The sequence below is a fragment of the Heteronotia binoei genome, chromosome 5 (genome assembly GCF_032191835.1).
Source record: "Heteronotia binoei isolate CCM8104 ecotype False Entrance Well chromosome 5, APGP_CSIRO_Hbin_v1, whole genome shotgun sequence".
Lineage (NCBI taxonomy): Eukaryota > Metazoa > Chordata > Lepidosauria > Squamata > Gekkonidae > Heteronotia > Heteronotia binoei.
This window is the reverse complement of record NC_083227.1, coordinates 10,559,133-10,580,967: the sequence shown is the minus strand read 5'-3', so window position 1 is coordinate 10,580,967 and position 21,835 is coordinate 10,559,133. Positions and strand designations below refer to the sequence as shown.

The following is a 21,835-nucleotide window of genomic DNA, read 5'->3' as shown; positions in this document are numbered from 1 at the left end:
AGGGTGCCTGTTGTGGGGGAGGAAGGGAAAGGAGATTGTAGGCCGCTCTGAGCCTCTGTCCTTGAAAGGGCAGCTGCTGTGAGAGCGCTCTCAGCCCCACCCACCTCACAGGGTGCCTGTTGTGGGGGAGGAAGGGAAAGGAGATTGTAGGCCGCTCTGAGCCTCTGTCCTTGAAAGGGCAGCTGCTGTGAGAGCCCTCTCAGCCCCACCCACCTCACAGGGTGTCTGTTGTGGGGGGAGAAGATATAGATTGTAAGCTGCTCTGAGTATCTGATTCAGAGAGAAGGGCGGGGTACAAATCTGCAATACTTCTAATAGCATTTCAAAGAAATGCCTTCATTTTGACGCAGGCATATATTAGCAATTGAATAATTAACAGACATTCTCCCTTTCTGACATTATGCTTCCCATTCCGTACTTATGAAGGGTGCTTAGAGCACACGAAAGCTTACATTCTGAATAAAACTTTGTTGGGTCTTAAAAGTGCGACTGGACTCTAGCTTTGTTCTGCTGGGCTACAGTTATTTTTCTACCTTTCCAAGTACTTTTTTTGCATTACAAGGTTGTTCCTGTTCTCAAAATTCAGAGAGAGAGCGATACCTCTGCTAGAATTTTGACAGAGATAGAAAACAGGCGGTCTGGCCCAATGGCCTCGTGCCCTTTTAAAAGAATTTGATGTTGAGCTTCATGCATTTGTTGTTGTACATACCTTTAGAGAACATACCTTTAGGCATCATGTTGTAGAGCTTCTGATCCATTTTAAAATGTGTCCCTTTAAGGCTGCACAGGAAACAGGAAGGGCTTCATGGGAAAGTAACAGTTTACATGGAGAACGGCCCCTCTCTTTCTTTTCCTGTGCAGCCTTGCTTTCCTTTTCCCAGCAAGCACATTCTGCTGGAAGAAGACCAAGTGTTTGTGTGTGTGAGAGAGAGAGGGAGGGAGCAGGGAGGGGGGAATCCCTGGTATGGAGGCCCTCCCCCCCTTTAGAAAGTGTGGGGGGAGAGGGAAATGTCTACTAGGCACTCTATTATTCCCTATGGAGAACAATTCCCATAGGGAATAATAGGGAATTGATCCGTGGGTATTGGGGGCTCTGGGGGGGCTATTTTTTGAGGTAGAGGCGCCAGATTTTTAGTATAGCATCCAGTGCCTCTCCCCAAAATACCCCCCCAAGTTTCAAAACGATTGGACCAGAGGGTCCAATTCTATGAGCCCCAAAAGATGGTGCCCCTATCCTTAATTATTTCCTATGGAAGAAAGGCATTTAAAAAGGCGTGCTGTCCCTTTATATGTGATGGCTAGAACTCCCTTGGAGTTCAATTATGCTTGTCACACCCTTGCTCCTGGCTCCGTCCCCAATGTCTCCTGGCTCCACCCCCAAAGTCCCAGATTTTTCTTTAATTGGACTTGGCAACCCTAAGAGCATGATCCCCTCCCTTTGGAGACTGGGCCGCAGGGCAGTATTCCAACATGATATCGACCTCATACACACCTCCAAAACCACTGCCTTGCTAAAGAAGCTGAGGGTAAAGGTGATGGACTGGCCAAGCATGTCTCCAGGCCTAAACCCTATTGAACATCTGTAGGGCATCCTGAAACAGAAGGTGGAGGTGCGCAAGGTCTCTAACATCCACCAGCTACGTGACGTCGTCATGGATTAACAAAAAAAAAAACCCCCACTAGATGCAGGAATTTAACAGCAATTGGCAAAATTACAACAGCAGCAATGATCCATTTCATTCGCCTTCTTCAGGCTGCTGTACACTAGGTAAAGCCTTAAATTCAATGACTGAATACACCAATATATCTTTCAAATGTATGCTTCGGATACCCTTCCGCTTTTACAACTGCTGTATAGATAGTTGCAGATGGAGCCTCAGAAATCAACAGTCTTCAGTTAGGGGTTACCCTTTGCCAGTTTCAAAATGTCTCTGTGGTGGGCTCTCAGTTTGTATACAGTTTTTCTTTTTGTTACAGTCATTTTTGTAATTTTTATCTCAGTTTTTATACAGTTTTCCCTTTTGTTACAATACTACTTTTCTGCATAGACAACTTCTGAATGCTAAGCAGAGAAAGATTCACTCTGGAGCTCTCAGATATCTCTCTATCGAAAAAGGACGGAAGAAAGTAAAAACACAGGGCTTTTTTTGTAGCAGGAACTCCTTTGCATATTAGGCCACATCCCACTTATGTAGCCAATCCTATGAGAACTTACACGGCTCTTCTTACAGGGCCTACTGTACGCTTTTGGAGGAATGGCTACATAAGAGGGGTGTGTCCTAATATGCAAAGGAGTTCCTGCTACAAAATAAGCCCCGTAAGAATGTAAGAGGAAACATATTTGGGTCAGGCCAATGGCCCATCCAGTTCCAACACTCTGTTTAACTAAGTATACAGTTTATTAAAGCACAACACTTGATTCTCATTCAAAAGACAGGGAATGCCCATGATAGGATCAACACACACAGGGTAAGTTAAACCCACAGAAACCAGGCAGCCTGTCTACAGCAGTACATTCTACATGGGCCCACCCTTGAAGTCAGAATCTCTAGCTGGTACAGAACTGTGACAACTTGATTACTATTCAAGGTGAAGCGCAGAATGCACCCGACACACATCTGAGTCGCTCCCTTGGAAATGGCTTAGTTTTGCAGTTTATATCAAGGTGCATCCTAATACTGACAAAGAGTTTCAAGGGCTAAGGTCTACAGAGCGGCAGGATGGCTTCTCTCAGTACGATCTATCGCTACTGCTTTGCTCATCTGTACAACAGAGCAATACATGAGGAACAATTCACTAATGTGGCTTCCACTTCTGGGGAAGTCCTGCCCAACAAGGCAAGGAAGACTCCTACAATCCTAGCATTTTGTAAAAGGTGTAAAACAGAATGCAATAGGTAGCCGTGTTAGTGTGAAAGCAGAAAAGATCAAGAGCCCAGTAGCACCTTAAAGACTAACAAAATCTGTTGCAGGGTATGAGCTTTCATGAGTCACAGTTCATTTCTTCCGATATCTAGATGGGAATCTTTCTGTTTTCTGCTGAAGCAGTTTTTTAATGATGAAAAGAAGACTCCTTTCTAATTTTCCAGTCTCTTTTTCTTTCCATGCTCCAGACACTTCTACGCTTTCAAATCAGTCTGAATTCTTTGATGTCAAGTTAGCATGTCCTTCTGTGGGAAGCTTCTGCCATACCAGGCATTTGTATTGTTTCTCCCCTGTATGTATTCTTTCATGGTAAGTAAGGCCTCCTTTGCTACTATAGCACTTTCCACACTCCAGGCATTTATATGGTTTCTCGCCTGTGTGAATTCTTTCATGGCAAGCAAGCTTTTGCTTGCTTGTAAAGCACTTTCCACACTCCAGGCATTTATATGGTTTCTCCCCTGTGTGACTTCTTTGATGGAAAGTTAAAGTATCCTTCCGTGGAAAGCTTTTCCCACACTCCAGGCATTTATAGGGTTTCTCACCTCTGTGAATTCTTTCATGGTAAGTTAGACTTCCTTTGCTACTAAAGTACTTTCCACACTCTAAGCAGTTATACGGTTTCTCCCCTGTGTGAATTCTTTTATGGTAAGTAAGGCTTTGTTTGCTAATAAAGCAGTTTCCACACTCCAGGCATTTATATGGTTTCTCCCCTGTGTGAGTTCTTTGATGGGAAGTTAGAATATCTTTCCGTGGAAAGCTTTTTTCACACTCAAGGCATTTATAGAGTTTCCCCTCTCTGTGAATTCTTTCATGGTAAGTAAGGCTTCCTTTGCTACTAAAGTACTTTCCACAGTCCAGGCATTTATATGGTTTCTCCCCTGTGTGAATTTTTTGATGGACAGTTAATATATTCTTCTGTCTAAAGCATTTCCCACACTCTAGACATGTATGAGGTTTCTCCCCTGTGTGAATTCTTTGATGGAAATTTAGAGTATCCTTCCGTGGAAAGCTTTTTCCACACTCCAGACATTTATGTTGCTTCTCCACAGTATGAATTCTTTCATGGTAACTAAGGTTTCCTTTACTACTAAAGTACTTTCCACACTCCAGGCATTTATACGGATTTTCACCCTTGTGAATTCTTTGATGGGCAGTTAATGTATTCTTCTGTCGAAAGCTTTTTCCACACTCCAGACATTTGTGTGGTTTCTCCCCAGTGTGAATTCTTTGATGGAAATTTAGAGTATTCTTCCGTGGAAAGCTTTTTCCGCACTCCATACATTTATATGGTTTTTCCCCTGTATGAATTCTTTCATGGCAAGTAAGGCTTTGTTTGCTAGTAAAGTACTTTCCACACTCTAGGCATTTATATAGGTTTTCCCCTGTGTGACTTCTTTGATGGAAGGTTAGTGTATCCTGCCGTGGAAAGCCTTTTCCACACTGCAGACATTTATATGGTTTTTCCCCTGTATGAATTCTTTCATGGTAAATGAGGCCTTTTTTTCTACTAAAGCTTTTCCCACACTCCAGGCACTTATATGGTTTTTCCCCTGTATGAATTCTTTGATGGACAGTTAGAGTATCCTTTCGTGAAAAGCTTTTTCCACATTCCAGACATTTATGTGGTTTCTCAATTGTATGACTTCTTTCATGGTTAGTAAGGCTTCCTTTCCTTCTAAAGCTTTTCCCACACTTCAGGCATTTATGTAGTTTCTCCCCTGTGTGAATTCTTTGATGGAAAGTTAGTGTATTTTTCCGTCGAAAGCTTCTTCCACACTCCAGGCATTTGTATGGTTTCTCCCCTGTATGAATTCTTTCATGGTAAGTAAGGCTTTGTTTGCTAGTAAAGCAGTTTCCACACTCACAGCATTTATATGGTTTCTCGCCTGTGTGAATTCTCTGATGATACATAAAACTTCCACTCTGCTTGAAGCTTTTCCCACATTCAAGGCATTTATAAAGTTTATCTCCTGGGTGAATTCTCTGATGATAGAAAAGGCTTCCACTCTGCTTGAAGCTTTCCTTACATTTGAGTTGTATATATGGTTTCTCCCCTGTGTGAATTCTCCAATGATACATGAGACTTCCACTTTGCTTGAAGCATTTCAGGCATTTATGTGGTTTCTCCCCTGTATCGGTTGTTTGTTGGGAAGTAAAGTCATCGCTCCACCTGAACCTTTCTCCACACTGCAAGCGTTTATATTTTTTCACCTCTCCTTGAATTCTCTGCATTCTCCCAGCTGAAAGAAAGACATTTATCATGAACAGTGTGAAAAATAGAGCAGGAACATTAGAGAATGAACTACATTAAGCGTGGTAGACAGTGTAAGAATTCAAAAACTTGATGTCTAGATACACTTTCAAAAGCCTTTGTTGATAATCTGGTTTTATACCATACTGAAAGATGAGCAGTTCAGAGGGGCTTCTCAAAAATGAAGCCACAAGGCAATGAGTTTCCCCTCAGGCCATGATGCAAGCTATAGATTGCTTTGTTATTTGCTCTTCAGCCTCTACAGGCACCTTTTTCAGCATTTACAACTCACACCAGCTCTTGGGAGGAGAACCAGCTCTTAAGAACATAAGAACAGCCATGTTGGATCTGTTTAAGCACTTAGCTGAGGAGAAGGGGCAGGAATATATCTGTGTGAAGAACAAGCAGTTGAGATCAGGAGAGACCAACACTGTTGCGGGGGGAGGGGGGGTGGCACAGAGGGAACACAATTTTGGGGATGAGGTCATGCGGATGATTCAGTAAACCCATCTTTGTGGAAGCAGCCCCAGGGCAGCTAGATTTGAGTCCTCAGAGACCAATCAGAAGTCTGGCCTCAAACAGAGCTGTTATACTGAAAACCAACATGGCTACTCTTGAAAAACAGTCTATCGGCAGTTTGGTCAACGGAAATCCACCCTTCATGCGACTGGTTTTTGAAAGCAATCCTGATGCGTCTTCCAATGGCAGATAACATGTTTGTCCCGACAACTGTTTTAAAGCTTTAAAACATTTGCCACTGCTAAAGACTGAAATGGCTTGGGGAAAAAGACCAAATGTGGAATTTAAGAAGAACAACACATTTGGATTGCCTGTGCAAACATGTTTCTGTCATAAAAGACAGTGGCCAAAAAACCCAGGCGCCATCAGGAAGTCCACCAGTGGGGCCAGGACACTAGAAGCCCTCCCAATGTGCCCCCCCACCCCCAGCACCAAGAATACAGAGCATCACTACCCCAAACATAAGAACATAAGAGAAGCCATGTTGGATCAGGCCAATGGCCCATCCAGTCCAACACTCTGTGTCACATAAGAACATAAGAGAAGCCATGTTGGATCAAGCCAATGGCCCATCCAGTCCAACACTCTGTGTCACATAAGAACATAAGAGAAGCCATGTTGGATCAAGCCAATGGCCCATCCAGTCCAACACTCTGTGTCACACAGTGGCCAAAAACCCAGGTGCCATCACGAGGTCCACCAGTGGGGCCAGGACACTAGAAGCCCTCACACTGTTGCCCCCCCACAAGTACCGAGAATACAGAGTATCACTTGCCCCAGACGGAAAGTTCCAACAATATGCTGTGGCTAATAACCACTGATGGACCTCTGTTCCATATGATAAGTAAAGTGTCCTGGGGCCCAGCTGAAACTCTGGCGGGACCCCCCCCCCAGCCTCCATTTTGCAGGGCACCCAAGAGCCCTCCTGTGCCCCAAAGGCACCCCGCAACCCAGACCCCACCGGCTTACTGGAGGACCCAGGAGGGACGGTGGAGGGTGTTGAGCCCAGTGGCAGCTGTGTCAGGGCCCATCTGGAGCAGCCTGGTGTCAGTGGGGATGTCCAGGGGAGGGGATGAGCCCAGCTAAGCACCCAGGGAGCGCGCCTGAGTGGGGCCGAGGGAGGATGCCAGCAGGAGCTGGTGCCCAGGCAGGGAACCTGCCAAGCGGCAACATTGATCCAGGCGGGGCAGGGCTGGGGAAGTGGAGATGCCCAACACTTTGACGTCCCCACTGATAAAGGGGGGTGGGGCAGGAGGGAGGAGGAGAACAGGGGAGAGTATAAAAGGCTGAGGCCGGATGGGGTCAAGGAGAGGCGCTGAGGACTGGGCAGCCAAGAGCAGGGGTGGGATTCTAGCAGGAGCTCCTTTGCATATTAGGCCACACACCCCTGATGTAGCCAATCCTCCAAGAGTTTACAAAAAAGAGCCTTGTCAGCTCTTGGAGGCTTGGGTACATCAGGGGTGCATGGCCTAATATGCAAAGGAGCTCCTGCTAGAATCCCCCCCCCCTGGCCAAGAGAGACAAAGGCAGTCCCAGTGAGGGTGTGGGGGCCACCAGGGTGATGTTAACCCGGTCTCCCACCCGATTCTGAGACTCCCGCTCAAGCTGCTAGACGCCGGGGCAGCGGGGCAACGGCCACCGGAGGGGATGTGGCGGGGCACGGCAGAAAGTCATGGAGACCCACCTATCCTAGCAAGGAAGCACAAGAAACACACCATCCCAATACAGACCTGTCAGTCCCTTGTCTTCTGCCAAGAACAGGAAGAACAGATCGTCTTCTCCTTCCAGCCAGGAGATCAGATCGGGTTTGGCAGTCACTGTTCCTTTTCATCACGGAAAAAAGAGCAGAAAATTAGAATTCTGTTCCGTACGCATCCATTCAGCTCTCCCAAGGCTTGACTATGGCTGTGATCATACATGCTACAGAATGCGGTTTCAGTGCACTTTCCAACTGGATTTGACTGTGAACTGGCAAAATCCAGTTTGAAAGTGGACTGAAACGGAATTCGTTTAGCCTGCGTGACTGCAGCCTTATAGCCCTTCGGGCACAAAAGGCAAGTAATAGAATTGGAGTGAATTGAGGCCTGTGGGTTTCATCTGAGGGAAAGGGACCAAGACGGATCGGCAGTAAGTTTTGTTTCCTTTCATCCTGTCACCCTATAGGCCATTTGTCCAGAGCTCTACATCGCCTCCGAGGATTTTCATTGGTTCTCCAGGCTATGGAACCATATTGGACCCTTACGCATAAAGACAGTTAGGTTTTCAGCTTATTGCTGCTAAATTGCTACTACGTTTCTGGCAGCCATCTTGACTGCTTGCTCAAGAGAACCAAACTGAGCGATACACTTAATATGCCCAACGCTTTGATTCCAAGCAGGGGAGGGATTCTAGAAAGAGCTCCTTTACATATTAGGCCACGCCCCCCCAATGGAGCCAATCCTCCAAGAGCTTACAAAAAAGAGCCTTGTAAGCTCTCAGAGGATTGGCTCCATCAGGGGGTGTGGCCTAATATGTAAAGGAGCTCCTTCTAGAATCCCACCCCTGCTTGGAATCATTGCAACACTGTTAGCTAGTATTTTAATTCCTAGATTTGTTTCTCCTCAGAGTCTTGTTCCTTTTTAAAAAGCATTTTTGCACCGTAATAAAAATAATACATTTTACTTGTTGCGGTTTTTGCCTTCAGCTGACCACAAACCTAATTCCAGTGTTTTGACTCGGTGGCCACCTACCAGGTAATTGTCTTTTGTTTGGGAAACTGGTTGTGCAGTCCAACCCTGCAGGGTTGGCTTTCTTGCTAGTCTTCCTGAAAGGCTGAGAGACTTGGTCTTTTGCGCCTAAGCTGTTGGGATAGATAAAAAGGGCTGGTGGAAGACTACCAGATGAGTGTGAGGGCAGCCGGACACCATGGCAGGGGTGGCTGAACTTGCTTAACAGGAAGGAAGGAAGGAAGGAAGGAAGGAAGGAAGGAAGGAAGGAAGGAAGGAAGGGAGGAAGGAAGGAAGGGGGGAGGGGGAGGGAGGGAGGGAGGGGAAGGGAGGAAGGAAGGAAGGAAGGAAGGAAGGAAGGAAGGAAGGAAGGAAGGAAGGAAGGAAGGAAGGAAGGAAGGAAGGAAGGAAGGAAGGAAGGAACATAGATGGAGGGTGTTGGAAAGGAAGCAACTTTAACTTTAAATACATTCTCCAAGCTGCCAGCTGGCTTGGCTTGGAGAAGTGATTTAAACAGACAAATGCCTTTTCCAAGTTGGCTGATGGAGTGGTGGGGGCTTCAAGAGCCACACAATATGTGTGAAAGAGCTCCCAAACCTCAGTTTGGCCACCCCTGCACTTGGGTTTTTGCAATTTTGTTGTCCTGCAGCCCTCCCACCCAAAAAGTCCTTAGCCTGGGCTGAGCTGGGAACTTTTGGCAAGCGTTACTTCACCAAAAGGCCTGAACGCATTCTTCCTTAAAAGTGCCTTTCTAACGAGGAACAGACAAGAGACTTAGCCACACTCAACAGCCCTGAAGAGAAAAGATCCCTCACCCAGAGAGGCCACATTCTCAAAGTTCTCCAGCATGACTTCCTTGTACAGAGTTCTCTGGGCGGGGTTCAGCAAGGCCCACTCCCCCGGGGTGAAATCCACGGCCACCTCCTCAAAAGACACTGGAGGATCCTGGAGAAGGAGGAGGAGGAAGAAGAAAGTGATTCTTCCCATCACCAGAAAATAAAATATTCAAAACAAATGTCAGTTATTATATACAATGACTTTTAAAAAGAAAACATTACAAGCCAATTTGGTGTGTTTTCTAAAGCTCAGAGCAGGACGTCGGTCTGAGGCCACGTCTATCAATACAGCGGGAAGGGGTGGGCAGACCTGTACACCAGAGGCGAGGTCTCCCAATATAGTGGGAAGGGGTGGAGAGACCTGTTCTCTGTTCTACCCACTTAGAGGACATTTTCTGTCACGAAATCCGGCTTGATTCAATTTTCCTTCATAAATGTTTCCATTATTCTTAAAATACAGTGTAAATATATGAAGCTGCCTTATACTGAATCAGACCCTCGGTCCATCAAAGTCAGTATTGTCTTCTCAGACTGGCAGCTGCTCTCCAGGGTCTCAAGCTGAGGTTTTTCACACCTATTTGCCTGGACCCTTTTTGGAGATGCCAGGGATTGAACCCGGGACCTTCTGCTTACCAAGCAGATGCTCTACCACTGAGCCACCGTCCCTCCCCGTGCACAACTTTAATGCAACTAGCCTTTTCTCGCTGACGAGGTAGAATTTTTGCTCACGACGATACAGCTTAGAAGAAACATTGGTGTGGCTTCCCCCCCCCCCAAAAAAAACATTGTGAATAAATTAAAACAGCACATGTGGCTCTCCGCTACCTACAAAGGGAGTTCCAGCTTGTGCATTCAGCTTTCTGAAAATATATGGCCAAGTCTTTGAAGAAGAGCTCGCTGCCAGGAGTTAGCAGAACCTCTTTTCCCTGAATTCCTCACTTTAGCACTTTTCCCCTCCTTTTTGGGGGGCTGCATACACCACCTCAGTTCATTTTTGGATCATTCCTAAAGAGCACACGACAAACTTTAATACGGCCTACAAAGGATTCCTGTATGCATATCTGGGAATGTTAAAAATGGAGTTATAACCAAAGTAGCAAAAAGAAAAAAAGAAAAAAGGGATGTTCGTCAGCCTCCCTCCCCTGATGCATTTCTGGGTTCTACTCTTAAGAGCATAAGAAAAGCCCTGCTGGATCAGACCAGTGATCTATCTAGTCCAGCATCCTGTCTCACACAGTGGCCAGCCAGTTCCTCTGGAGGGCCAACAAAAGGGCAGAGAGGTCAAGGCCTTCATAAGAACATAAGAGGAGCCCTGCTGGATCAGGCCACTGAGGGTCCATCTAGTCCAGCCTCCTGTCTCACACAGTGGCCAGCCAGTTCCTCTGGAGGGCCAACAACAGGGCAGAGAGGTCAAGGCCTTCATAAGAACATAAGAGGAGCCCTGCTGGATCAGATTAGTGAGGGTCCATCTAGTCCAGCATCCTGTCTCACACAGTGGCCAGCCAGTTCCTCAGGAGGGTCAACAACAGGGCAGGGAGGCCGAGGCCTTCATAAGAACATAAGAGGAGCCCTGCTGGATTGGACCAGTGAGGGTCCATCTAGTCCAGCCTCCTGTCTCACACAGTGGCCAACCAGTTCCTCAGGAGGGTCAACAACAGGGCAGGGAGGCCAAGGCCTTCCCCTGAGAAGAACATCAGAAGAGCCCTGCTGGATCAGACCAGCGAGGGTTCATCTAGTCCAGCCTCCTGTCTCACACAGTGGCCAGCCAGTTCCTCAGGAGGATCAACAACAGGGCAAAGAGGCCAAGGCCTTCATAAGAACATAAGAAGAGCCCTGCTGGATCAGACCAATTGTCCATCTAGTCCAGCATCCTGTCTCACACAGTAGCCATCCAGTTCCTCTGGAGGGCTAACAACAGGGCAGAGATGCCGAGGCCTTCCCCTGAGAAGTACATCAGGAGAGCCCTTCTGGATCAGACCAACAAGGATCCTTCTAATCCAGCTTCCTGTCTCACACAGTGGCCAACCAGTTCCCCTGGAGGGCCAGCAACAGGGCAAAGAGGCCAAGGCCTTCATAAGAACATAAGAAGAGCCCTGCTGGATCAGACCAATTGTCCATCTAGTCCAGCATCCTGTCTCACACAGTAGCCATCCAGTTCCTCTGGAGAGCCAACAACAGGGCAGGGAGGCCGAGGCCTTCCCCTGAGAAGATCATCAGAAGAGCCCTGCTGGGTCAGACCAGTGAGGGTCCATCCAGTCCAGCCTCCTGTCTCACACAGTGGCCAACCAGTTCCTCTGGAGGGCCAACAACTTCCCTGATCTTGCCTCCTGGTTCTGGGATTAGTGCCTCTGAATGTGGAGGGTAAGAACATAAGAGCTCAGCTGGATCAGTCCATCTAGTTTAGCACCCTGCCTCACACAGTGGCCAGCCAGTTCCACTACAGGCTTTACAACAGAGCATAGAAGTCAAGGCCTTCATAAGAACATCAGAAGAGCCCTGCTGGATCAGACCAGGGAGGGTTCATCTAGCCCAGCCTCCTGTCTCACACAGTGGCCAACCAGTTCCTCTGGAGGGCCAACAACAGGGCAGAGAGGTCAAGGCCTTCATAAGAACATAAGAGGAGCCCTGCTGGATCAGATTAGTGAGGGTCCATCTAGTCCAGCATCCTGTCTCACACAGTGGCCAGCCAGTTCCTCAGGAGGGTCAACAACAGGACAGGGAGGCTGAGGCCTTCCCCTGAGAAGAACATCAGAAGAGCCCTGAGGGATCAGACCAGGGAGGGTTCATCTAGTCCAGCCTCCTGTCTCACACAGTGGCCAACCAGTTCCTCTGGAGGGCTAACAACAGGGCAGAGATGCCGAGGCCTTCCCCTGAGAAGTACATCAGGAGAGCCCTTCTGGATCAGACCAACAAGGATCCTTCTAATCCAGCTTCCTGTCTCACACAGTGGCCAACCAGTTCCCCTGGAGGGCCAGCAACAGGGCAAAGAGGCCAAGGCCTTCATAAGAACATAAGAAGAGCCCTGCTGGATCAGACCAATTGTCCATCTAGTCCAGCATCCTGTCTCACACAGTAGCCATCCAGTTCCTCTGGAGAGCCAACAACAGGGCAGGGAGGCCGAGGCCTTCCCCTGAGAAGATCATCAGAAGAGCCCTGCTGGGTCAGACCAGTGAGGGTCCATCCAGTCCAGCCTCCTGTCTCACACAGTGGCCAACCAGTTCCTCTGGAGGGCCAACAACTTCCCTGATCTTGCCTCCTGGTTCTGGGATTAGTGCCTCTGAATGTGGAGGGTAAGAACATAAGAGCTCAGCTGGATCAGTCCATCTAGTCTAGCACCCTGCCTCACACAGTGGCCAGCCAGTTCCACTACAGGCTTTACAACAGAGCATAGAAGTCAAGGCCTTCATAAGAACATCAGAAGAGCCCTGCTGGATCAGACCAGGAAGGGTTAATCTAGCCCAGCCTCCTGTCTCACACAGTGGCCAACCAGTTCCTCTGGAGGGCCAACAACAGGGCAGAGAGCCCAAGGCCTTCCCCTGAGAAGAACATCAGAAGAGCCCTGCTGGATCAGACCAGGGAGGGTTCATCTGGCCCAGCCTCCTGTCTCACACAGTGGCCAACCAGTTCCTCTGGAGGGCCAACAACAGGGCAGAGAGCCCAAGGCCTTCCCCTGAGAAGAACATCAGAAGAGCCCTGCTGGATCAGACCAGTGAGGGTCCATCTAGTCCAGCATCCTGTCTCACACAGTGGTCAACCAGTTCCTCTGCAGGGCCAACAATAGGGCATAGAGGCTGAGGCCTTCTTCTGATGAGAAGTAGACTGGGTTTATACCCCGCGCTTCACTTGGAGTGTCAGAGCAGCTTACAATCTCCTACCTTTCCTCATCCTGTGAGGTAGGTGGGGCTGAGAGATCTCTATGAGAACTGTGACTGAGCAGAACCAAGGGCGAAGAGACTGATTCCCTGGGACAGAAAACATTCATGTCTCCCCAGTGATTCCCCCCTCCCCCCCTTACCTGAGCAGTGTTCATGGTGGATGTTTTCCTCCTACCACACAGAGATAGTGAAGAAGGCATCCAGGGTTTCTTTCTGATGCCACCTGGGAGGGTGAAAAAGACATTGGTGGAAAACCATTTTTTGCCACACATTTAATTTCTGTTCCAGTCCCCAGAATGACACTCTTTCCAGGTTTGCTCCAGAGCACAGTTCCAGATCCTGAGGTTAAGAACATACTCAAGTTCTTGCTGTTTGAGAGAGGCAGAAAAAGTTCTCTTCATCAACTCTCTCCACCCCATGTCTAATTTTTAAATTATAATCAGGGGGATTTTTTAGTAGCAGGAACTCCTTTGCATATTAGACCACACACCCCTGATGTAGTCAATCCTCTAAGAATTTACAGGGCTCTTAGTACAAGGCCTACTGCAAGGCTCAAGGAGGTTTGGCTACATCAGGGGTGTGTGGCCTAATATGCGAAGAAGTTCCTGCTATTTAGAAAAGGGCCCTGATTATAATCTTGCTTGCCCCCCTCTACATTTTGCCACAATGTTGTTTGAGATACAGTGGACAAGGAAGACTCAAGAATCAACTCTCTCCACCCCTCACATAATTTTATATACCGTATGTCTCTCATGTCCCCCCCCCCCCCAGCCTTTTCTTTTTCTAAACCAAAAAGTCCCAAACTCTTCAACCTTTCCTCCCAGGGAAAGTGCTCCAAACCCCTCAACATCTTGGTTGTTTTCCTCTGTATTTTTTTTTCAGCTCTGTGATATCCTTTTGGAGATACAGTGATTGAAAATATAGACTACTCCAAATGAGGCCACACCATAAGAACGTAAGAGAAGCCATGTTGGATCAGGCCAATGGCCCATCCAGTCCAACACTCTGTGTCTCACAGTGGCCAATATATGTGGATCTATACCATAGATCAATACAGCAGCCTTAGAAGAAGAAGACGACTGCAGATTTATACCCCACCCTTCTCTCTGCATCAGAGACTCAGAGCGGCTTACAATCTCCTATCTCTTCTCCCCCCACAGACACCCTGTGAGGAGGGTGGGGCTGAGAGGGCTCTCACAGCAGCTGTGCTTTCGAGGACAACTCTGCGAGAGCTATGGCTAATCCACGGCCATTCCAGCAGCTGCAAGTGGAGGAGTGGGGAATCAAACCCGGTTCTCCCAGATAAGAGTCTGCAAACTTAACCACTACACCAGACTGGCTCTCTTTTATTCTCAGTCCCTTTCCTAACAATCCCTAATGCAGACAGAGCTGGATTAACAATTAGGCCAAGTAGGCATTGGCCTATGGGCCCCCACGCCTTTAGGGGTCCCGACTCCCGGGCCAGCTCCCCCCCCCCCAGTTTCCCCTCCCCCTGCTTGCGGCCCTCCCAGCCTGCACGAGCAGCCAGCAACGGCTTGTGTTGTCACCAAGTTTGCCTCTCTGCCTCTCCCTCGCAGCTTTGTCAAAAGGGCTTTTAAGAAGGTACCCGCAGGCTGCAGTGGGGGCCATGGGAGGCAGGGCAAGCGCTCCGACTCTGAGATAATTTGCGAGGGCCCCCGCCCAAGATTTCCATTGCCTAAGGGCTTCCACAGGGCTTGATCCGACACTGAATGCAGAGCTTGCCTTTCTCACCACTGCTGCACACCGAGTTCGCACTCGCACTGAACTCTCTGCTATGATCCCAGAGGTCTTTTCGCCTCTCCGTCTCCGCATATTCTGACCCCATCAGCCTAGACTTGAAGGTGGAATTTGTTTGTTCCAGTGTGCATCACCTTACGCTAAGGCAAAAGGAACTGCTCTGAACTTCCTCCCTTGGCCAAACCCTCCCCTCCAGAATATTTTGGGGTTTTTGTATTGATATGCTCAAATAAGGGGTATGGGCTGTTTATCTCATGACATATACTAACCCATCTCCCACTCTATTTTAAGGTACCCTTTTTTTTCTAATGGCAAACTAGAATGTATTTCTCTTTTAGAACAGTGTATCAGAATATTTGGGTTTTATATATTGATATACTCAAATAAAGGATATGGGCTGTTTATCTCATGACATATACTAACCCATCTCCCACTCTATTTTAAGGTACCCTTTTCTTTCTAATGGCAAACTAGAATGTATTTCTCTTTCAGAACAGTGTATCAGAATATTTGGGTTTTATATATTGATATACTCGAATAAAGGATATGGGCTGTTTATCTCATGACATATACTAACCCATCTCCCATTCTATTTTAAGGTACCCTTTTTTCTAATGGCAAACTAGAATGTATTTCTCTTTTAGAACAGTGTATCAGAATATTTGGGTTTTATATATTGATATACTCAAATAAAGGATATGGGCTGTTTATCTCATTACATATACTAACCCATCTCCCACTCTATTTTAAGGTACCCTTTTTTTCTAATGGCAAATTAGAATGTATTTATCTTTCAGAACAGTGTGTCAGAATATTTGGGGGTTTTATATTGATATACTCAAATAAAGGATATGGGCTGTTTATCTCATGACATATACTAACCCATCTCCCACTCTATTTTAAGGTACCCTTTTTTTTCTAATGGCAAACTAGAATGTATTTCTCTTTCAGAACAGTGTATCAGAATATTTGGGTTTTATATATTGATATACTCGAATAAAGGATATGGGCTGTTTATCTCATGACATATACTAACCCATCTCCCACTCTATTTTAAGGTACCCTTTTTTTCTAATGGCAGACTATAATGACATTATATACAAATGCCCTCCATTTAAACCCACAACTAACAAGCCACAACGACACCCAGATTTACGGCAATTCACACCTATGACATGTCTGCTTTTTATCACCCCCCACTGCTGTTACAGCCCAGTTAACAACACTAACAAACAAACACAGACCCCCAATTTGTGATTCTTTTAATCTGCTAAAAACATCCCCATGACTCTACAAACCAAATCACTGCCCACTTATATTAAGAATTGCTGCTTGCCATTCCCATGTTGTCTGATGAAGTCTGCTTAGATCATACGAAAGCTTACGTTCAAGAACCGAATGGAGAGAGAAACTGCTGAATTACAAATTATTATGGAACTTGGAACAAACGTCTCCCCAGGACTGAACAGGGATATTGGTATTTTATCTCATTACATATGCTAAACCCACTCTGTGAGTATAGCTATACATCCACAGTATTCCAACATATTTCTCTTTTATAATAGTGTATCAGTGTATCAGAATAATGTTTTATATTGACATACTCAAATAAGGGATATTGGCTATTCATCTCATTACATATACTTAACCCATTTTCATTTTATGTATTCTTGTTTTCTAATGACAGACTAGAATGATGTTTATAATGCACAGATTGATGCTGATAAGTAGATTGGGTGGACTACAACTAGGATACACACGTCCTTTTGTGATTCACCTAGATCTGCAGAAACACCATTTGGCAGGGAATTTTATTACCTTTTATGGCTATCCAGACCAAACGGCCAAGCCACGCTGTTTTACCTTGGGACCAGTCTGCACTCTTAATCAACAAACTGCATGTATTCCAGTCACAATACCCGTTTCCCTCGTCTGATGAAGTGTGCTTAGAGAGCACACGAAAAGCTTACATTCCAGATAAAACTTGGTTGGTCTTAAAGCACTCAACTCCTGCTTTGTTCAAGCTTCAGGCCGATACGGCTGCCCACCTGGATCTATCCTGAGTAAAAACTTAGTTGGTCTCAAAGGTGCCACTTGTCTACTGCTTTCCTCCCCTCCACAGGCACTGTTCCCCAAATATCCAAGAATTTTCCAACCCAGACAAGGCAACTCTTTCAAACCTCCCCCCACCTCCCCCCACTAGCTCTCCAAAGAGCAAAGGACATGGCTGACTTTTTGGGGAACCCAATGGGTGAAGAAGAAAAATCTTGATGGGCCAGGTGGGGGGGACAGAAAATGGAGGGACAGAAAAAAGTGTGCGGGGGAGGGTGTCTCTCCTCTCCCACCCTGCCTCAAATCTCCCGCTTCTCCCCAAGCTTGACTCACCACCATCACCCTCCAGGGCCAAAAGGCTAAGAACGTCCCTTCCCTTTTGATGCCTCCTGAGAATCTTTCTTCTGTTGTGGGTTTTCTTTGCCTTTGCTCAAAGCAGCCTTTTCTGATACAGGGAAGAGGGGTGAACTGGGTGGGAGGGAAGGGTCTCCCCCCTCCCACCAGTAAAATGCTTCCCCTGTTTTAATAAGTCCTATGTGAAACAATGGTGATATTAGGGGGCATAGCCTAATATGCGAATGAGTTCCTGCTAGGCTTTTTCTATTAAAAAAACCCCTGTTCATGAAGATCCTCCACATCCAAGGTTCACCTCTGCCCCAAAGTCAGGAAAGAAACTGGGTTTTCTGTCGATTGGTTTAAAGATACTTTTTTGGCCTCTCTCCTGCAGGGATAAATGTTTAAAAGGAAAGAAGAAGAAGAAGACGAAGAAGAAGAAGAAATTGGATTTATATCCCACTCTATACTCAGAGTGGGAATCTCAGAGCTGTCACAATCACCTTTACTTTCCCCACCCCAAAACAGACACCCTGTGAGGCGGGTGGGGCTGAGAGAGCTCTCACAGCAGCTGCCCTTTCAAGGACAGAGTCTCAGAGCGGCCTACCATCTCCTTTCCCTTCCTCCCCCACAACAGACACCCTGTGAGGTGGGTGGGGCTGAGAGAAGACCAGGTCTGATTCCCCACTCCTCCACTTGCAGCTGCTGGGATGGCCTTGAGTCAGCCATAGCTCTGGCAGAGTTGTCCTTGAAAGGTTCGCTTCTGGGAGAGCTCTCTCAGCCCACCCACCTCACAGGGTGTCCTGTTAGGGGGAGAAAGGGAAAGGAGATTGTGAGCTGCTCTGAGATTTGGAGTGGAGGGCAGGATACTATTAGAAATATTATTATTACATTGCAATCTATAATGAAATAATTATACAACTCACAGCCCGGTTACTAATAGGCCACAGTCCAGCACTGGTCCACGGCCCAGGGGTTGGGGACCCCTGTCCTAGATAACCAGAGGGGAGCTGGCGTAACACTGGCAGTTTTGTGCCTGCTTCATGCCAAGCTGAGCTGGAAAGGCCAGCTGAGATCTAAAACGACAGAAAAGATAGCAGAGTCCCTCCTTCCACAGCCACATCTCAGTCCAGGTGAGGCCAGACCCAGACTGGAGGGAAGGCCCTGCCTAGACCGCCCCACCAGCTCCCCACCAGGCCTCCCTTGGCCCCTCTCCTGACGCCCTCTCACTTGGCTCAGGCCCAGAAGTGCCAGGCAGGGGCTCCCTCTGCAAGGAGAGCACAGGACCCTCCCCACATCAGAGGGAGGAGAGCGGAGGGACGCAGAGACCAGTCATTGGGAGGGACCATGGCAGACAGCCGGGCTCCCTCCTTCCTCCTGAAGGGCTGCCTTATAGTCACTTCTCAGGGCAAGAAGGAGCGAAGGATCCTCACCCACAGAGGCCACGTTCCCATAATTCTCCAGCATGACTTCCTTGTAGAGAGCTCTCTGGGCTGGGCGCAGCAGAGCCCACTCCCCCGGGGTGAAATCCACGGCCACTTCTTTGAAGGACACCCCCGCCTGCAAGAAGGAGAAGGAAGTGTTCCTTTACATCGTTGAAAAGCTGGTCCATGAGAGGGGGGAGCCAAAAATGGGAGTCATTTCATAGTGGAAGAGCAGCACAAAGAGGGGACACCTCTCCTCCACCCCAAGACTTCCTCGTGAGCATCCAGGAACTAGAGGGGCTGTCCTCCGTCACAGTGGGTTAGTGGCCTTCTGGGAAAGAGGCCAAAGATTTCCATATAATAAAGCAGGGGGGGCCACAGCTCCCTACAACTTTTGCCTACAACTCCCATCGGCCCCAGCCATTGGCCATGCTGGCTGGGGCTGATGAGAGTTGTAGGCAAAAAATCATCTGGAGAGCTACCATTAACCACCCCTGCGATAAAGGATTAAATAGGTTTCCATGGGCAATTCAGTATTGTTATGGATTATGGAGGCATTCAGAGTTGGACCAAATAGAGAAGGAGGAGGAGATTGGATTTATACCCCACCCTTCGCTAGTCAAAGGAGTCTCAGAGCGACTTACTATCTCCTTTCCCTTCCCCTCCTCACAACAGACGCCCTGTGAGGTAGGCGGGACTGAGAGAGCTCTGACAGAAACCGCTCTTGAGAGGAACAGCTCTGCGAGAACTTGCAGCTGACCCAAGATCACATCAGCAGGTGCAAGGGGAGGAGTGGGGAATCAAACCCGGTTCTCCCAGATAAGAGTCCGCAGACTTAACCGCTACACCAAACCGGCTGTCATAAAAGTCATGTTCTAATTGTTCTCTTTCTTGGCAAAAACCATCCTAGACAGAAGGTGACCGTTCTCCTGCTATAATTAACGGGAAGGAGCCCGATCCCCTGAGCATTAGAACAGAGAAGAAGGCATCTTTACTCTCTGCCCCATGTCTCCCCAATACCTGAGGTGGCTGCATGGTAACTTTTCCCCCTTCAGCAGACAAAGATGGCAGAGGAGGCATCCAGTCCTGCCTGGGAGGGAGAGAAAGAAAGAGGGTGGGAAACCCCTTTTTGCTCCATGCCCATTTTCTGTGCAAGTCCTTAAAGTGAACCTCTCTCCAGAATGGATTCGGGGGCACAATCCAGGACTAGATTTGATCTATCACGGCTCAGGAGAGTTTGGCCCCAGAGAGGAGGCGGCTGAGAGGCCCATCCAGTCCAACACTCTGCGTCTCACAGATACCAAAACCCCCCAGATGCCATCAGGAGGTCCATCAGTGGGGCCAGGACAAAGAAGGTGGGCAAAGCAGGAGAAAAGAGCCACCAAGGAGGCGTGGCCGCTCCATCAGCGTATGCCTCCGCCGTAGGGTTGCCAAATCCAACTCAAGAAATATCTGGGGACTTTGGGGGTGGAGCCAGGAGACATTAGGGGTGGAGCCAAGATCAAGCATAACTGAATTCCAAAGGGAGTTCTGGCCATCACATTTAAAGGGACGGCACACCTTTTCAATGCCTTCCTTCCATAGGAAATAATGAAGGATAGGGGCAGCTTCTTTTGGGGCTCATAGAATCAGACCCCATGGTCCAATCTTTTTGAAACTTGGGGTGTATTTTGGGGAGAGGCACTAGATGCTATACTGAACATTTGGTGGCTCTACCCCAAACAACAGCACCCTCGGAGCCCCACATACCCGCAGATCAATTCTCCATGATTTTCTATGGAAATAAATCTCCACAGAGAATCATGAGTTCCCATCAGACATTTCCCTCCCCTCTCCCCCCTTTCTGAGGACCCTGAAGCGGGGGGGGGGGGGGCTCCAAACTGGGGGATCCGCTGCCCCCACCTGGGGATTGGCAACCCTAACTCCGCTGCAAGAGGAGGGATTTCCTTGCATTTCCCCTGCACAAAGAAGCCAAGCGGCTCTGCATGGGGCGGGGGCGGGAAAGGGCCACGATGAAGGCAAGGGGGGCGGGTGCTTTCTTGCACCCCCTGCTGCATCCCCCCTTCTGTATTTCTTGCATTGCACCCCCCAGATCCGAATTTCCCCCTGCAAAGACTTCTGGAGCTCACCGGAATCCCTCCGAGCCCTTCCAGCAAACGCCCGCGGGACTCAAAAGCACCTTTTTTTTGCATGGGGCGGAGGAGGAAATGCCCCCCTCCCATGCAGCTCGCCCCCCTCCCCGTGCCTCTCTAGGACTGCTGCTCTCTCGCTCTCTTTCTTTAACCCTTGGAGCTAGATCCAGATGGTCTGAAGCAAGTTGAACAAAGCAGGAGTCAAGTGGCACCTTTAAGACCAAACTTCAGACGAGGGGATCTGGCATAGTGGACTGAAATACGTGCAGTTTGTGGATGAAGAAGGCAAACCGGCTGGAATCACAGTGTTATGTCCTGCATCCAAGGCTTCGTGTACAACACAGCGAACGCTACAAAGGCGAGTTGTAGCTCGCTAATACGCTCCGCCAATCAAGATCTGTGGCGGGAAGTTTAACTGGCCAGGATTGGACCTGGCCAGACGGAGGGTGGTTCCGGGGCATGTATATAATCGGGAGCCGGCCCGCGTTTCTCTCTCTTGTGATGTACTCGCCAATAAAGTGTGTTGCCTTCAACACGTCTCGTCACTCAGTACAGTACAGTGGCGACAAGGAAGGCACGCAGTCCAGGGAGACTGAAGCGCCCGCTGCCGCCGACATGGCGAACCCGAGTGCGAGGATGGGCCACCTTGCAGAGTTCGACCCAGCCAACCCCGATAGCTGGAAGACCTACACGGAGCGGGTCGACTGCTACCTACGAGCAAACCTGATCACGGACAACAGCCATAAGAGAGACGTGCTTCTGAGTGTCTGCGGGAAGGCCACATTCGAGATCGCAAAGGGTCTCTCGGCCCCCGCGAAGATCACGGAGAAAACGTACGAAGAGATAGTCAGTCTCCTGACCGGGCACTTCTTGCCCCAGCCGTCCCTCGTCGCCCGCCGATTTCTCTTCCACAGGAGGGATCAAGGGGCGGGAGAGACGGCCGCAGTCTACCTGGCCACCCTCTGCCAAATCGCGAGGAACTGCAGCTTCGACAAGCTGGACGAAGCCCTGAGGGATCGATTTGTT

At 48.3% G+C, this 21,835-nt stretch overlaps 1 protein-coding gene across 2 annotated transcripts; it reads right to left on the bottom strand.

Annotated features, from left to right (window-relative positions):
* Positions 1–2,380: 2,380 nt before the first annotated feature.
* Positions 2,381–20,858, bottom strand: LOC132571060 (zinc finger protein 845-like). Of its 2 annotated transcripts, XM_060237700.1 has the most exons (7): positions 20,807–20,858; positions 19,698–19,767; positions 18,687–18,813; positions 13,251–13,333; positions 9,215–9,344; positions 7,425–7,517; positions 2,381–5,164 (listed from the first exon to the last, which is right to left on the bottom strand). In XM_060237700.1, exons 2-7 carry the CDS (start codon positions 19,755–19,757, stop codon positions 3,132–3,134), a joined length of 2,526 nt encoding a protein of 841 aa, XP_060093683.1. In that variant the 5' UTR covers positions 19,758–19,767; positions 20,807–20,858; the 3' UTR covers positions 2,381–3,131. The 2 variants fall into 2 exon arrangements, with proteins under 2 accessions (XP_060093683.1, XP_060093684.1); XM_060237701.1 differs by lacking the exons at positions 9,215–9,344; positions 13,251–13,333; positions 19,698–19,767; positions 20,807–20,858 and having other exon boundaries at positions 18,687–18,789.
* Between the last annotated feature and the right edge of the window lie 977 nt (positions 20,859–21,835).

Excerpts from the sequence above, each read along its gene's own strand:
- LOC132571060 (XM_060237700.1), bottom strand. The coding sequence starts at position 19,757 with ATGCCTCCTCTGCCATCTTTGTCTGCTGAAGGGGGAAAAGTTACCATG. Across the intron at positions 18,814-19,697 it reads TTACCATGCAGCCACCTCAG|GCGGGGGTGTCCTTCAAAGA; the intron begins GTATTGGGGAGA and ends TCCTTCTTGCAG. Across the intron at positions 7,518-9,214 it reads TGAGAATGTGGCCTCTCTGG|GAACAGTGACTGCCAAACCC; the intron begins GTGAGGGATCTT and ends CGTGATGAAAAG.